The sequence below is a fragment of the Cyclospora cayetanensis genome, unplaced genomic scaffold (assembly GCF_002999335.1).
Source record: "Cyclospora cayetanensis isolate NF1_C8 unplaced genomic scaffold, CcayRef3 CcayRef3_contig_70, whole genome shotgun sequence".
Classification (NCBI taxonomy): Eukaryota; Apicomplexa; class Conoidasida; order Eucoccidiorida; family Eimeriidae; genus Cyclospora; species Cyclospora cayetanensis.
Genome location: NW_020312701.1, coordinates 1 through 15400, shown reverse-complemented (window position 1 = coordinate 15400; position 15400 = coordinate 1). Strand labels below are relative to the sequence as shown.

Below are 15400 nucleotides of genomic sequence, written 5' to 3'. Positions count from 1 at the left end.
GGCTGTGGGAAACGGAGGACTGACCAGCTTCCTTTTAATTTCCTTTTCAGCGTATTTTCGACTAGCATGGGCATCAGAGAGGGGGAAGATGATCAAGCCGGATATTTATAGCACATCGTCCTTTACATAGCGTAACGTTTGCACTTGACTGCATAACGGGGCAGGTGGTGCCCGTTGAACCAACGCAGCGCGACTGGTGTGGAGTCCCTTGATCCGCGCCATTTAGAATAATTAACTCGGCATGTCTTGTGTGAGTTTAAAGCTGCGCACTTTTTCCGTAAACCGCTAAGCAGTTTGCACGGGCTATGTGCAAGTCTAGGGTGCTAACACATCATGGACATATGAAATACAGTAATTGAGCTTCTCTGTAGGATAATAGCGCGCTCTCTCTTAGCCAAAAACGGACTGGGATAAAAGTTTATGTTGGTTCGATAACTGAAGCAAATGTGTCACTGATGAGAAGCACATTTTTGCTCTAGCTGCCTTCGGCGAAAAACGATAGGAGAGGGAAATATATTGCTACAATACAAACACTCTCCTGGAAAAGTGTTGCCAGGGCTGTTCCCCACTTCTTCCACGAATAAGCGAAAGGACTAGTATTCCTCACAGCTTCGCGTTTCAGCTGTTGCTGGCTGTTCCAGTACAGTTGAAATCCATCGGGAACTAGTCTTCTACCTAAAAAGGCATCAACCGATCCTGAACCACGGCACGGTTTTTTTCGCTTGCGAGCGCCCATTTATAGAGAGCTACGTACATTTGTTAGTGAAATGGCAATACCTAATTAATGTGTGAGAGTATTGCATCTTCGGCTGGTCCAGCGTGATGCTCCATTTCACTCGAAACAGTAATCTTCATGCTACGACAATGTGCATAAAGTGTGTTTATCTAATGAATTGCTGTATATGATGGTATGGGAATTAGGGTGCTCAGAGAATCTAGTTACTTGCACCCTTTCCTTTCATCTGTCCTTATGTAGCAGGCTGATATACCCTCGGGAAATTTCATTATATTTAGTTCAGAATTGATTAAAAATTGACTTTTCTGCATTTTGTCGTATATCATATTGATCACAGAGTAGCGCTAGCTCAATACAGTAAGACAGTGCTGTGTGCATGTGCACGAAGTGCTGCGTGCATCTAGATGTGAATACTCCGCGTGGCTAGGGTATGACATTGCGCAACATAGCTGTACCTCTCCACGTGGCGTAACCATGAGTACCACGAGCAGGCAGAGGATAGAGATTTATTGGAAAACACTCAATAGCCTTTAAGTTTGTGGTGAGCTTCGAGCATACCCTCCCTGCGGAAACAGATGTAACGGTACATCGTCGGGCCAGTGCCTTGTGAGCCAAGGTCAACGAAATGGGACGGCCTCTATTAATCGCAATGGCCTGACTTGTCTTTATTTTTAATTGGCTTTCGGGCGCTGACGGGTCTTTATCAGAGGGTCTTGGAGGCTGCGTAGCCTTTGTCTATGGCAGTCCCCCTTAAAAGCTTCACTAGTTTACCGAAAGGTAGAGATTTTTATGTCCCAGTTCAATACTTCGGGGGAATCGTTTTTTTACGCACGTCCTGCTGCCGATAGACTAGAGCGTTGCAGGGCACCACCGGTGGCCTTTCGTGAGTTCTTATTCCTGAGAGATGCCTTAATGCAAAAAAATGCTTCAATTTATTCTGGGTGAACACTATTTGTGGTGGATCGATGGCGGTGGACGCAAGAATTAAGACGCAAACCTTTTTCCATTGGTGCAGGGTTCTGCACAGAGCTGCCCAACGTCGTCACGCAAGGCGGATACAGAGACTCAATCCGCAGCGCGGACAGGAGTACCTGCGCATATGATGAGCACAGATCAACAAGAGTTTTGGCTCCAAATGTTAAGATGGGCCTTAAGACTCAAGGGACTTGGCCAGAATGTACAGAGACCGCATGGGGCTGTCAGAGACTCTGGAAGAGACCTGTCTCGAGCGTGATGAAGCTTTTGGCCCTCCAATGTGAGTCTACTATTGAATACCGCGGGAACACAATATTTTTACCGTCTTATGGTCAGAAGGAAGAGCAATTGAACTTGGGCCAAGAGTAAAAGGTACCAGAACCATGTGACCCATAATATGTCCAGCGGTGTACGTTGCAAAGGATGGGACACTGGCCTGCATTTTCCCCAATGCTCAAAGCAAATTTTCACTAAAATAGCCTAATATTTGACCTTGCACTCGGGCATCAATATTCCACATTATAACTCGCATTTTTAAAACAGTGCACAGGGACGCCACACCGCCCAAGCGTGCACTATTTCAGAGTTGCTTTACAAACTTCTGGGTATATTATTCCCATGAGGGGGAATGGCTACGCGCTGCTCCTTTCGGTTCTGGTTTCTTGGATGCTGGATGCCTCTACGGCAATATTTCGTGCATCGCCCCTGGCCCGGATAAGACGATCGAGTAGTTTCATTAATCTCTCACCTCCAGAAGGGCCTCCCACTCCTGTCCTGACAAGCGATATTTCAGCCGAAGAAAGGTAAGTAATTTATGTGGCACCCGCTGCAGTTGTTCTGTGTGGGCTCGCACCTCCATATCCGTACGACACCAAAATTTGCGTATAGTCCTAAGCCTGCAAGTTCCTACCCCATCTGCTTTGTGATATGCAGCATGGATAACAAGGCCGAGGAAAGCCGTAGGTGAAAGCACCAGCCTTTTCGATAATTGTGGCATTTCCTCTTGTGGAATCTATTTGATAACTAAGCCAGTAGCACCGTCTCCGTTTTGCCTAGCCATCTTATCAATCAAAACTTAAGTTAGTCATCCCTCAAATAACTGCAAGTGGAGTCTGTCTTGTGCTTGCTGTGCAGCTGTAAGCAGGACATCCCCGCTTTAAAGCTACTGAGGGTCTTTGAAGGGTCTCCTAAGCAGAACGCTATGTGGTCTGCCGTACTGGTACCACTACCAGCTGCTACCTTGTTCTTCTACTAGGGGTAAAAGTGGGCATGAAAACAGCAGACTACCGGTAGGTGCGCTCTCAAATCCCTCTAGAAATATGCTTCGAACGTTGGCATTTGCATTGGGTTCTTCCAGGCTCAAGTGGATTCTCCCTTGGATGACCGGGGATACACGGGTACGCGTTCTCCCTGCATGTTGCACTTTGCCTTGGTTGGCAAGTCCAGTAGCATGCATCGTATGCCCGTGGAGATCCTGTGCATAGTGATTAGGAGTGGCAATCATATCTGGATTGTGTGATTCGGTCAGTGGAAGAGTTCCTGCGTAATAGTCCATCTAGAGATGAAATTTTGGCGGCCGCAAAAAATCAACAAAAGTTCAAGCTGGGTCCTGTTGACAAGATGCCCATGCAAAGCTGTGGGGCCTATCCCATGGCTAGGATATATAGCCCAGATGAGGTGGTTCGCCGGCTAAAGCTGCACTATTACCCATGTTTTGGGCCCCTAGATGACATGATACGGGAATACAATCTCTTTGTTACTGAACATGCTGAAGTGATGAGTAAAGTGAGGGAAAGCATACTGGCCAAGCCTCACAAGGCCTTCCGCCTAGCCTATATACAATGGTACGCCCTTGAGAATATTGTCTTATTGTGCACTGGTCGCGTGTTTATAATGATAAACTCTCCTCTGATATATCATACGTATGCATTCATCCTCCGTTTTAATGTGCCTCATAAATGTTGCTATTCAGGAATTCTTTAATGGTCATACCGAACACCCTGCAAGTACTGACAGCGTTCCTCAACGAAGACCAAGGATTTGCGGTTGACCAGGTCGATGGCATCACGATTCTGCTTCAAGAAAATTTGAGACTGAAGGGCAGGAGAAAAAAATTATTTCTGGAGAATATACACTCCATGTTAAATACCCTAAGCTCCAATCCAAACTGGGGAGAAGCCAAACTTTCGTACCTTGGCAACATCCTAGGAACCCAGGTCGACCCAGGGGCCCCGCAAAACACGCAAACCATCATATATATTTTTCGCGAGACTCACCAGCCAGTGGAAGTGTGCAAAGCGTCACAGTCCATCAACGGAAGAGAGAAAGGATTCATCGGGGCTGTATTCGACTTACCTCAGATGGGCAAACTCGCCGTGATGGGGGCACACCTGGACGGTTGGATGGCGCCGCAGTTCCTTAATATGTTCCCCCTGCTTCTCAGTAGCTGCGGCAGCACAGAAGAAGGTACAGTGGCGTAAAGCATAGGCCACGCGCGTTTAGAGATTCTCTTCGTAAAATGTAGCGACCCTTAACCTGTTATCTTCAAAGAGCACAAAAAGAGCGCATACCGCCATGAAATTCACGAAATCCTACTATGATTTTCTCCTGTCTCATTTCGAGCTTTGCTTGCTGTCTTTCTCTGAAGGACTTGACTCATTTTCCTTGGGTGTTGTTCTCGGTGGGGACTGGAACGAGCATTTTCATACTGAGGCCATGGACAGTTTATATGAGCTTGCCGGTACAGACACTGTCCGGTACCCTGCCTTTGATAAGGTGCAAGACTTGCCTTCTACAATGCGTGAGTTTCCTTTAGTCCACAGCCTGTAAAGTTAGATTTTGCTGGCAGTGTAGACCAAAGGGCGCCTCATACGTGAATTTCATGAAGAGCATGTATTTATCTGTTCTGCAGCAAATAATCTCAAGATGACAGCTTTGTTTACAGAAGCGTTGAGTGAACCTCTTGATATTATCGGTAGTGACTACCAACCGCTCCTTTGGTCTGGTGACAGACTTGGCAGGAGCGTTAACATGGTAGGAGCTCCAAAAACACTCCCTGCAGCTATGAGGCAAATGGGTTTCAGTATTATCAGCATCTGCTACAGAGCTGGATTTACATACAAGTGGTCCAGAGGGTGCGACTATCCGAGGTCTGAGCCCATGCCGGTAAGCACTGATAATCCATTTGTGCTTCCACACTGGGTAGATAGGGTTTTGGTGAGCACACCACCAGCTGCCCCCTCTACGTGCCACGGAAGCTTTGTCCTGACAACTCCGTATGGCTGCTAAGCAGGTGCACTCGCGTTTGCTTCTTTTTGCATCTGAACGCTGTCTCAGGGCCATTCCCCATTTAGTGTGTTGAAGACTTGCCTGGAACCCAAGGTACTCGCTTCGCCACGAGGTGCCGGATACCTCGACAGGGTTATTGTTCGCACTGCCACAGCTAGCAGTGCAGCTCTGGATCAGCTGTTGGAAGCGGGAGCGGTGACGGGAGAATTACCGAAGAATTTTGCCTCGATAGTGAAAGGGGTCCAGGTATACGATATGCGTAGCGACCACGTGATGATGGGTAATATCATTGAGTTCCTTCAACCTACCTAAAAGCTGAGATGTCTCGGAGGCATTGCATTGCTGAAGTGCTTTATGCGCTTAAGGGGGTGAAGATAATTTCACATTTGCTGCACATTGGCACTCAGGCGGCGTCCTGGTATTGCGTCAATAGACGGACATCTTCAGATTATAAGGGATGGCATGAACCCTAAGCAATACCTGGGGTTTGGCCTCATTTGGTTCAAGCTAGGATGTATACTGGCCCTAAAGGTGTCAGCGTCCTTTTTTTGTGGTGTGCTAAGTGTTATAGCGCTGAAATCATGCGATGGAGCTGGAAAGGTCAGTCTCCTATTGCACACTGCCTCTTGCCAAGAGGATATTAGAGACATTTGCTTGATGAGCTCAACGATCCCTTGTATACTACATTTTTTTTTGATTAGCACACTTTTCTGTATAATTTTCTGATACTTACCCTGTCAATACCACAAACTCTTCTGTGGGCAACGCACTGACAGATCCAAAGTATCAGCAACAGGAAGTTTTAACCGCATTCCACTCACCATCGCCCACTTCGAAAACGCGATGTGCTGTGTCTTCATGTAGATCCCTAGTACCAAATGCCACTATTTTGGAACGCGGAATGGACAGGCGTTGCTTCCAATCACGGCCGCAGGTTGCCTGCGTAGTGTGGCCAGTTTATCAATTTCAGTTGAACCATTGAGCTGATATAGTTGAGCCCTTCCCCCAATTAGCCTTTTCATAGCAGAGGTAGTCACCTTGCATGGAAAAGGCTCACGAATGTACCATACTATTTATAATTACGAAGTTCTCACCTTCATCGCTGGTTCAAGAAGTCCCCCTTCGTGACCTATTTGATAGACTTACACTCTGAATGGCTAAAATGCATGGAAGTAAACTTAACGTCCCGTTGCCCCGAGAATACCTGGGTCTTTGGTGCCTCACTACTATTGGCTTTGAACCGCTTTGGACTTGTTTGTATACATGGGTAGGTGTCGAAAGGCTCTCAGACAGCACGAGATATCAACGTAGCAGTCAAGTCCCTCTTTGCATAAATCTACTGTTGAGGACTGAGTTTACTACCAAATTATTCGCACTCCAGTCCAGCGGTGCGTGACTGCGAGATATGGCCCCTGGCTTAGAAGCACGCACAATGCTTCTTGACCAATGAACGGCACAATAACTTTGTTCGCACTCATCGTGCCTGGGCAGTCTATATTTACAGTATACTGTATAAAACTCTTTCACACTTGTTAACGTCCATGAATTTGCACTATTCCCTTGCGTAAATACATCCTTATATATTCCAGGACAGTTTTGGACACTCTTTAACGCTTAAACAATTGAATACGGTAGGTGGGGGCACCCACACGCCTTTATACGTGTGATGGGATTAGGAGGTACGCTGGTTTCTGTGTGTTGACCCCGGTGTGAAGCATCCGTTGTCCAAGCTGTAAGTAATATCCATGATCACAGGCGTGCGAGATTCCGCTCGAGAGCTGGAATTGTGTTTTTTGTTTTGATTTCTTGATACTTCACATATGCAGGGATAATGCGAGACTCTATTGGTGAAGCAAAAACACAACTTGTTGGTCGGTGTCGTCTTCTTATTGGCAGCTTGGCATATTCCTTTTTGTTGGTGTAAGGTATACGTTCAATGTAGTATATGCTGAGTAGCGTGTGTAAAAATACTGGCCGAGCCTGGTGGGTTTTACGTTCTAATGTATGCCATATCGCAGGCAAATCGCGTGCAAGTAGAGTGTCTGGGCCCGGAACATGCCGTTCTGTGGTTTTAGTATGTGCTACAGAGGTACATCAGATATTAAATACGAGGCAGCTGATCGCATAGTTTGTGGCTTCTGGGTGGGACACTAAGAGCTGTAAAACATTGTGCTATGCAACCAGCTGGATGCACGACCTGGGGCTGCTTAGCCATTCAACGTCGAAAGAAATTTGAATTTCCTAACAGGTTTTATCAATTTTGGGTTCCTCATATTTCGAGAACACGAGGTACCTTTAAACGCTGATGAAAACCTTTCTAGGGCAAGCACAGCACCATCTCTGGAATGAGGAAACACGGGGCAACACACTTTCTCATTTCTGTAGAGTCGTCGCAGCAGTCATGTAATCGGTAAACGAAAAGACTAAAAACAGGCCTACTGCAACAGTCAAAATGCCCTTTCATCACAGCAAGCGAGCGGGTTACATTGCACATCGATCTGAAGGAATGTGGTCCTCTCTTCTTAACCAATAAGCTGTATTAGCTCCAGTTTAGAATGGGCCAATCCATCTTATGATTCATCCTACATTGGAAAGATAGATGCTGCAAAGCTCGATAAAAATAATGGGCATGTAAATACCGGCGATAGGACGCGTTCTTTCTGCAGCCTATCATTAAATCCAGATTCATATGTGTTGACACGAAGAGAATTTTCCAGCAAGAGGACCAAGTAGTCAATGTCAGCCGTTATTTGTGCGGAAGCCACTGAGGATAAGACGAATCCTATTGCCGAGTAAAATACACTGGAGCTAGGAAGTGCAATGTCGTCCCACTAATAGCAAGTTTCTTTGAGCTTGCTGCCCTGAGTGTTACTATTGCGTGCAAATAAGTTCATGCATCACGAAGAGAATAAGGACACGTTGCATCTAGCTGGTTATATCAGAGTGGAATAACGCGTGGGTCGGGATACGGTGGCCAGCTTCCTTCGCTACTTTGAAGCTTGTGTCATATGGGCTGCAGACGACTTCTTCTGTTCCACCGCATGCTCCAACAGCAAGCAGACTCCCACTTAGGCGTGGATTGCCCACTAGCAATCCAGCTGTCAAACGTCAACAAATGGTTTGACCTTCGTGAATACGCCGCCCATCACACACATCGGAAAAACCTTTTCTGCCCATTGAATAGTGGGCATATCTTTTGTAGTGTGCATGAAGGCGTTCAAGTTGCAAAATTATACTTATGTTAGGAAGTTAGGGAACAGCTTCTAATCTATAGTATTCTTCGGCGGCTGCAAGTTGCAGTGGTGACACTGTATGCTTACTCTGCAAGCATCCTCTTTGTGGAAGCCTGATATTGGCGGGCATGAAATTACGAAAGGAAAGGCAAGCACTGCTTGTCCGATTTTCCTTGCTATGGACTGCATTGGGCTTAAGCTCCTAACCAGCCCATTTTAGGCACTGATTCGGGTAACGAATGATGTGGAACTTGCAGCTAGATCAATGCAGTGGAGAAATATTGTTGTACTTCATAGTCCTTTCCCTTTGTACTACCTTTATTGTGCAGAGAAGAAACAATATCTGGATACTGACAGGACGGCTGGTGAAAAAATGGGGGGGGGAGAGGGAAAGAGTTGATGCGTTGTAGCTAGTGGCCATAATAAATGACGGCCGGATACAATTGCTTAGGTTGCCGAGGCTGTGCAGCAGTCAAGAGTTACTGAATTCTCCCCTCACACCCCCAATCCTTGTACTAGGCATAGTAAATGGTCGGACCCATTTACTTGTTTTAGGCCATTACGAACACTAGACCAGCTTCAGGTGTCAGAATGCGCATGAGAAGTCGTTGAGGTCGGCTTGGGTCAGCATGCAAAGGTAGTGGAGTGTAGTGTGTGCTTAGTTGTAACTTCTGGGCTTCCGAGCGTTGAACACATGGAGAAGCTACGGCCTGTATACGCAAAAGCCATTTACAGAAATTTTTCTTCGTTTTTTGTATTGATTCGAGCATAGGGAACGAAAGCTCGCACCAAAAACCTTTCAAGGATTATCGCACCACTGTGCGATGGTACCATATATTGATGGAGCACTAGCCAGGGCTCTGAGCAACCAGACACTCTTTGGTATTCATACACATGCGTCTTCTTCATCTTCGTGCATATGAAGTCGGTCAGCACGCGTGAATAGTACTGGTATTATGAAGAAATTTACACAAAGGGAGAACCTATCTGCGTAACGTGCACGTGCCTAGCTTGCTCAGGGCCGCACTACACTGTTCAAATGGGAACTCACGTGGTGAAATCCGCGTGTACAGGCAATTCGTCGGTACTGTGTAGTTAGTTAGATACCTAGAAGTCGATCCAAAAACGTCGGGGCGTTCAGGATGTCCTCAGCTACGTAATTCGAGGGCTGGAGCAGAATTTTAGAGCCCTGCGTTTTCTTGATTGCTACACGCTTTCAAGTGCGAAAGTGGGGCCTTTGGATGGTGGAAATCTGAACCTGTATGTAAGTGGGGCTTTCTTAACTCAGATAGCTGATTATCCTTAAAGTGTGGGTGTTTGGCCCCCCAAAAGTCTACGGCTATTAGAGCCCTGGAAGCTGACAGAAAATACGCGTGAGGAACTGTCACTGAAATCAATAAACGAGAGTAAGCGGGATTACACATCTGTTATCTTTACTCGCTTCCCTCTTGCAGTAGCGTTCAGTCCATGTTGCACCACTGTTAGTGGCAGTATTCCTTCTCAGTGCAACGAGCCTGTGTTTGTCCTTGAGGCGACTGGCGCTCTCATGTAGCTCAGGGAAAATGCTACGGTTGTATGCAATATGAAACAAGCCAGTTTTACGAGTATGCGGATGTGGACTCCTCGTGAAGTCGTATTACGCCAAGAACTGTATCGGGATTTGCTCCTTGTCATAAAACATGAGGCAGGTGAGATTATAAGAATGCTTGTATTAAAGCAGCGGCAGCACTCAGTCATCCTTTCAGTTTAGGCAGGCTTTGAGAGCCTTAGAAACGACAGTTGCCGTTGGAGCGGGCGCTCTTGTGTTTCTGGCTGATATCGAATACGAGCTGCAACTTTGCTTTTGTTTACTCGGCAATGCAACTAGAAGCTGCCGGAGCAGGCAAGGCGGCGCCGGCTGATTGTGCCTCACGTCTCACTTTTAGCTTGTGCTTGTAGACCAAAGGATTTAACAAGGCTTGCTAGCTTTCATCATGAGGAGCACGAATTGCCCATGTTTTGCAACGTGGATACCACGTACGCTAGACAGGACTAATTGTGTTAGTGTGATGTCAAGGCAGTTGTTTGCTGGTCAAAAATGTGAACGCGTCCATGAAAACCGAGGTTTTGTCACTAGTTGGATCATCTAAACCGGGTTTTTCATACCACTGGCATACTATTAAAGTGAATTGGGTGCACTCCGGCCGGCCGTGCGCGCAGAAGGCCTAGCCAATGCACGTGGGACTGCTACTAGTGTCATTGCTAATTCCAGAGAGCATAACAGTCGATCCGCTTTACGATTACCTAGCATTATGGCCGTCAACTGTGGCAGCTGTGCGCCTTTGAAGTTTCGCGGCGCCCAGCTAACTACGGAGTGGAAGGCTTAACCAGAAGAGATATTCCGGTAGCGAGGCGACGAGATACTGCGTCTGACCGTAAAACAAATACTGTGACTTAGCCGCGTTTGCTTCCAGACAGCGAACAGATAACACAAATGTTTGCACCTTCACACCAAGGCTATTGCAGCAGCTTGCATTCCGTAGAGGGGGCTATCCGTTACAGCAATACGCACTAAAATTTGCTCAAGAAGCTGGCTTGGGGCATGCTAGCTGAAGCATGCGCAAGTCATCCCTTTCCACCAAATTCATTTTCTTTTAACGGCGGAATTCCCAAGTGGGTAGAATGATGGAGCTGCACCAGATAGCTGCAAATAGTATTCTTTCCAATTATTGCTAGTACAGAGATATGTAGCAAGACTCTAGAGCTCCGCCCAATGCTCTTTGTCGCTGAATTATTGTAGCATATGACTTTAGAAGTGCCAGCCTTCATCTGCATCGCCATTCAACATATGGTAGAAGCGATTTGCTCGCATAATCCCTAAAATACCTGCCTTCATGTCTTCACAAACCGTCATTCATAGCTACAGAAGCCACTTGAAAACATGTACTTGAGACGTGGCCGCTGTAAACAGGGACTATATCATTTCAGCAGATGCAATTTTTTGACTCTAATTGAGGCCACGCAGTCAGGGCTGCTGGGGTACTGTTTAGGATACATGGTGCACACTATCAAAAGCTTGCAACTATATGGTGCTAAGTTCCTACTATTCTTCGGTGCGGAAAACAATTCCAACTAGATTAATATGGAGCTGCACTCCTTCCAGCCCATAAATCCTATCGTTGTTCAAGACATTGCCGGAGAGGCACTACCATCAGGCATTGCAACTACAGAATATTCACTGCTTCAGGGGCTGTATCTGGGCTGCGGATATCGCCCTATTGCTCTGCGAGCCTCTGCTAATGTAATATCTCCAGCAACTCTCTGTATCCTCTTTTTGGGTATGTTGCAGGCCATTAGATTTTTCCGTATTACAAAGCCAGCTCTTGTCCTACTGCTAGCTCCACCTTGGCAACGGAGCAGAACAATAGTAATCACCTCCCGTGAAGGCGCGGCTTCTAAAATTTCTACGACTGCAAAACTTGGGGAAACGTACAAAAACCTATTCACTACAGCCACTTTGTTAAGAGATTCTGTTACAGGGTATCTGCTGCTTCACTGATGCTAGCCAACACACTGTTTCACTGATTACTTCGTGTTCATGAAATGTAGAAACTTTCCACTGCCCCATGATTTCGGAAATCAACAAAGTGGGCGCTTACTGAACAACGGCCCATTGTATCACAACTAATAAGGCCCACCTACAATGAAGCAGAAAACGCGTAACTAGATATATATGCTTGGCCTCACTCTCTTTCCATTGCAAGTATTCAGCATTCAGTCCTAGAACTTCGTAAAAGCCACAAAGGGTCTGGTCTGACAGGTTTTTGATGGCTTTATGACTGGCATTTTCCCTTTCTTCAATCTTCGACAAATTACACCCGACCATTGCAAGTATTGGAAGTCTCACGAGTTTAGTATTGGCAGGACGCCAAACTTCCTTGAAGGCCTGAGTAGCAGTATGTGTGGGCGACTCTTCGTTAGAAATGTATTGCCGCATGAGCTTGTGCGAGCAAGCGAGCTGAATGGGGGCTAGTCAACGCGATGGAAAAATTTTAACGAGCCGCATATTGGAAGCTCTGCCGGCATTAGATTCAAAGTTTTACTTGTTAAGCCAAATGAGGAGCTGTTCGCAGAACTGAAATCAGACTTTAATGAGAGGTAATCCTTAGGAATTTTCTCTAATATATGGCACAGTTTTTTGCATCCCGAAAGCATCGCAAAGTGGCAAGCTGCCTAAAAGCTTCAAACCATACTGGCGTGGCCCCTGCCCAGGGCGACGAAGAACAAGGCGTCCCTTTCTGACTACGCTTTTGCCGGATCTGTTTCGCTCTGGCTCCAGAAAATTTCACACCGATTCAAGAACCATTTGTACTTGGAAGGCGAGAAGGACTTCTAGCATACACCACTAGTCATGAGAATTTCGGATAATGCCGTTGCAAGCCATGCCTCTGCGGTTGCAGTACTTTCAACCGCAATAGATCCATTGCTCTGTATGCTCTTTACATGTGTCATCTGTTTCATCGACCACGTGGACAGCTTTGCGCAGTGGTCAATAGACCCTGCGCAGCAGAGCCGTGTCGTTAAGGCCGTCGTATGATTATTCAATATAAAAGCACCGTCGCCTTCTTGCTGCTTGTCTTTCTTCTACAGCTCCAATGCCATAAGCTTGTTAAAAGGCTATGCATAAAGTAAGAGACCTGCGTGGTGCGCTACAGCTTTCTTACGGAATAAAAAGTCCTCTTCACCACAGTGTCCGCACACGTGGACAAGTGTGAATGCCAGCATATGAAAAATAGGGTGAAGTGTGCATCATAAATGAGAAGACAGAGGAGATGTCATTTTTTTCTGTGTCAAAAAGCCACAGTCACTTGCTGTCTCACGGGGCACGGAAAGGAATCTCCTGGCAGAATCAAAGTTCCTGAAACGGCGTCAGCAGTGAAAATTGATTTGTTGCTTCCAACGCAAGGCACACACGTGGAATGGCTCTGTGGCGCTGAAAAAAATTATCTGACGCCAATTTTATTGAATCTTGGTTTATTTCAGCGTTTCTTAGGTGGCACATTCGGAAGGGACGGTGTCTCTACTTGGCGGTCAGCAGCTCTCCGTTTTCCCCGCCGGCGCACGGCTGTCGCACTGGACGGCCTCTTTGACACATTTGACAAGAGCGACCTCCTCGAAGGCCTTGCTATTTTTTGCAGAACTCGAAGTGCTCCGCTGAATGTCTCTTCAAGTATCAGCACTGCAGCAGTACAGGCTGCAGCGACTACAACAGCCGCGGGCGACACCCCTAAGGCTCCATCCCCCAGGGGCGGTCACTGGTCAGGCTTCTCTGGCATTTCCGACTGCTATCCCTAGGCGCTTTCATTATATTGGCTTCTTCTAGCCGCAACATAGGGCATATGAAGAGGGGCTGCGAGACCGTGCAGTCATAGACTCATAAGCATACCAGGGCAGGCCACTAGACAGTGGCATCCCAGCTGCTGCTGCTGCATTGCAGCAGCAACAGCAACAGGAAGAGAGCATAAAGCATGTAAACATACCTCATGGCATCGCAGTACGAAGCATGAGAAGACACGTGGAGGGCAGCTCTTGCGGTGTCCACAGGACCATCGCCAGCTGTCTTAATAGCCTCACCCTCGGCAGCAGCAGAAAAGCCGAGCCCGACGAAATTCAGCTCCACGAATGGAGGTCTTCAGACATCTCGAGTGGCCCTCTTGTTGCGGATGGCATAAACAGGTCTACACTGAAACAAAGTGAAAAAGGGGGAATCCTTGCCGTCGAGGCAAGGGGCTGCAACCCAGATGGCGCTACGCGCCGCCTTCGGTGCTTGAAGAGAAGCATTATGACTCTCTGGGGGTCGCTTTTGTTGCTGCTGCTGACGGCTGCGTGCTGTGCGTCAGCAGCAGAAGGAGCAAGGGGAGGAGAGCACGCTCGTCTTGACGTCGGCGAGGCTTCTGTCCCCATGGAGGATTCGCCTTACAATGCAAATTTCGAGTTAGAAGGCGCACCAGTGCGCAGGCTCAGCGGTGTCGCGGCTTGGGCTGCAGATGTCGAATCAGCTCTACGGCTGAGTCCCCGCCTCAGCCTCTATTTGGGAGTGTTCCTGACGCTGGCGGGATCCTTGCTAATGGCAGGGGGAAGCACGCTGATGAAGCTTGGTCTCAGTGTGGAAGATGAAGACACTATGAGAGGGCAGTCGTGCGACCAGCAATGGCTCTGGGGCTTTGGAGGTGGGTTGTGTGCAAGCGCTTCAAGGGCCTCGCATTCATGGCGCCTGCATGCCTCTTTCTACGTCCCCGTCCCCTTGTCTGCAGGGGGCAAGTGTCATGTAGATGATGCTTGGCCTGCTTCCTGCTATAAGACTTAACCGAGCAACACAATAAGAGAGCGAACAGACGGCAGCGTCACAGCTCAGTGGCAGCAACAGCGCATGGCACATCGTAAAGTAGAGGGTCGCTGTGTGTCTGTACAGCATACGTCATAGGGGCAGCGCTCCATGTGATTGCCCTGGGATTCGCTCCTGCAAGCGTCTTGTCACCCATGAATTCTATCGGCCTCATAGCCAACGCTGTGGCTTCGGCGGTCAGTCCAGAGTCGGCTAATTGCTTTTCTCTACACAGTACCAGTACTCCCCACTTCCCTCCCAATCGGCCTCCGAGTCTGCGTATAAGGCCTCTTTCTAGATTCAATTGAGTCTGTATTCCCCTTTTCGATACGTGGGACATGGGCATTTTGGCAATTAGGGCAGAATAAACCGCAAAAGCGAGCATCGCTATGCACACCCAGCAACTTTGCAGCAAACTAGCCACCGGGCCCCTTTGGAGTTCAGTAGATAGTCGCTATGTCTGTTTGTCTGTCTGTCTGTCTGTCTGTCTGTCTCTCTCTCTCTCTCTCTCTCTCTCTCTCTCTCTCTCTCTCTCTCTTTCTCCCTCTCTCTTTTTTCTTTTTTCTCTCTCGCAGGTGAGTCACATCCCTCCGGTTTGTATGTACTTGTTCAGTACAGTGTGTATTAAGGCAGTCATTTGTGTTACATCATCTAGTCTTGCGTGTGGGGGCCGCGGGTGGGTGGTGGCTGGTCGTCTGCGCCTGCGGTCGGTCTGCTTCTAGTTTATCTGACAGTGGGTGGTGCCGCTGTGGCAGTGGGAGGGGAGTACGATTATCTCGGCATGAAAAGCGGAAGAGTCATACA

At 47.6% G+C, this 15400-nt stretch overlaps 2 protein-coding genes across 2 annotated transcripts; both read left to right on the top strand.

Moving 5' to 3' along the window:
- Positions 1-3030: 3030 nt before the first annotated feature.
- Positions 3031-5311, top strand: LOC34623305. The gene is made up of 6 exons (XM_026335497.1): positions 3031-3108; positions 3203-3555; positions 3684-4177; positions 4359-4511; positions 4623-4876; positions 5048-5311. The coding sequence occupies exons 1-6, from the start codon at positions 3031-3033 to the stop codon at positions 5309-5311; spliced, it is 1596 nt and encodes a 531-aa protein (XP_026191282.1).
- Positions 5312-14173: 8862 nt separating this feature from the next.
- LOC113146868 lies at positions 14174-14830 on the top strand (the record flags this gene model as incomplete). The annotated part of the gene is made up of 2 exons (XM_026335496.1): positions 14174-14441; positions 14684-14830. Coding segments are annotated over exons 1-2 (415 nt in total), but the record flags the coding sequence as incomplete, so codon positions are not given.
- Between the last annotated feature and the right edge of the window lie 570 nt (positions 14831-15400).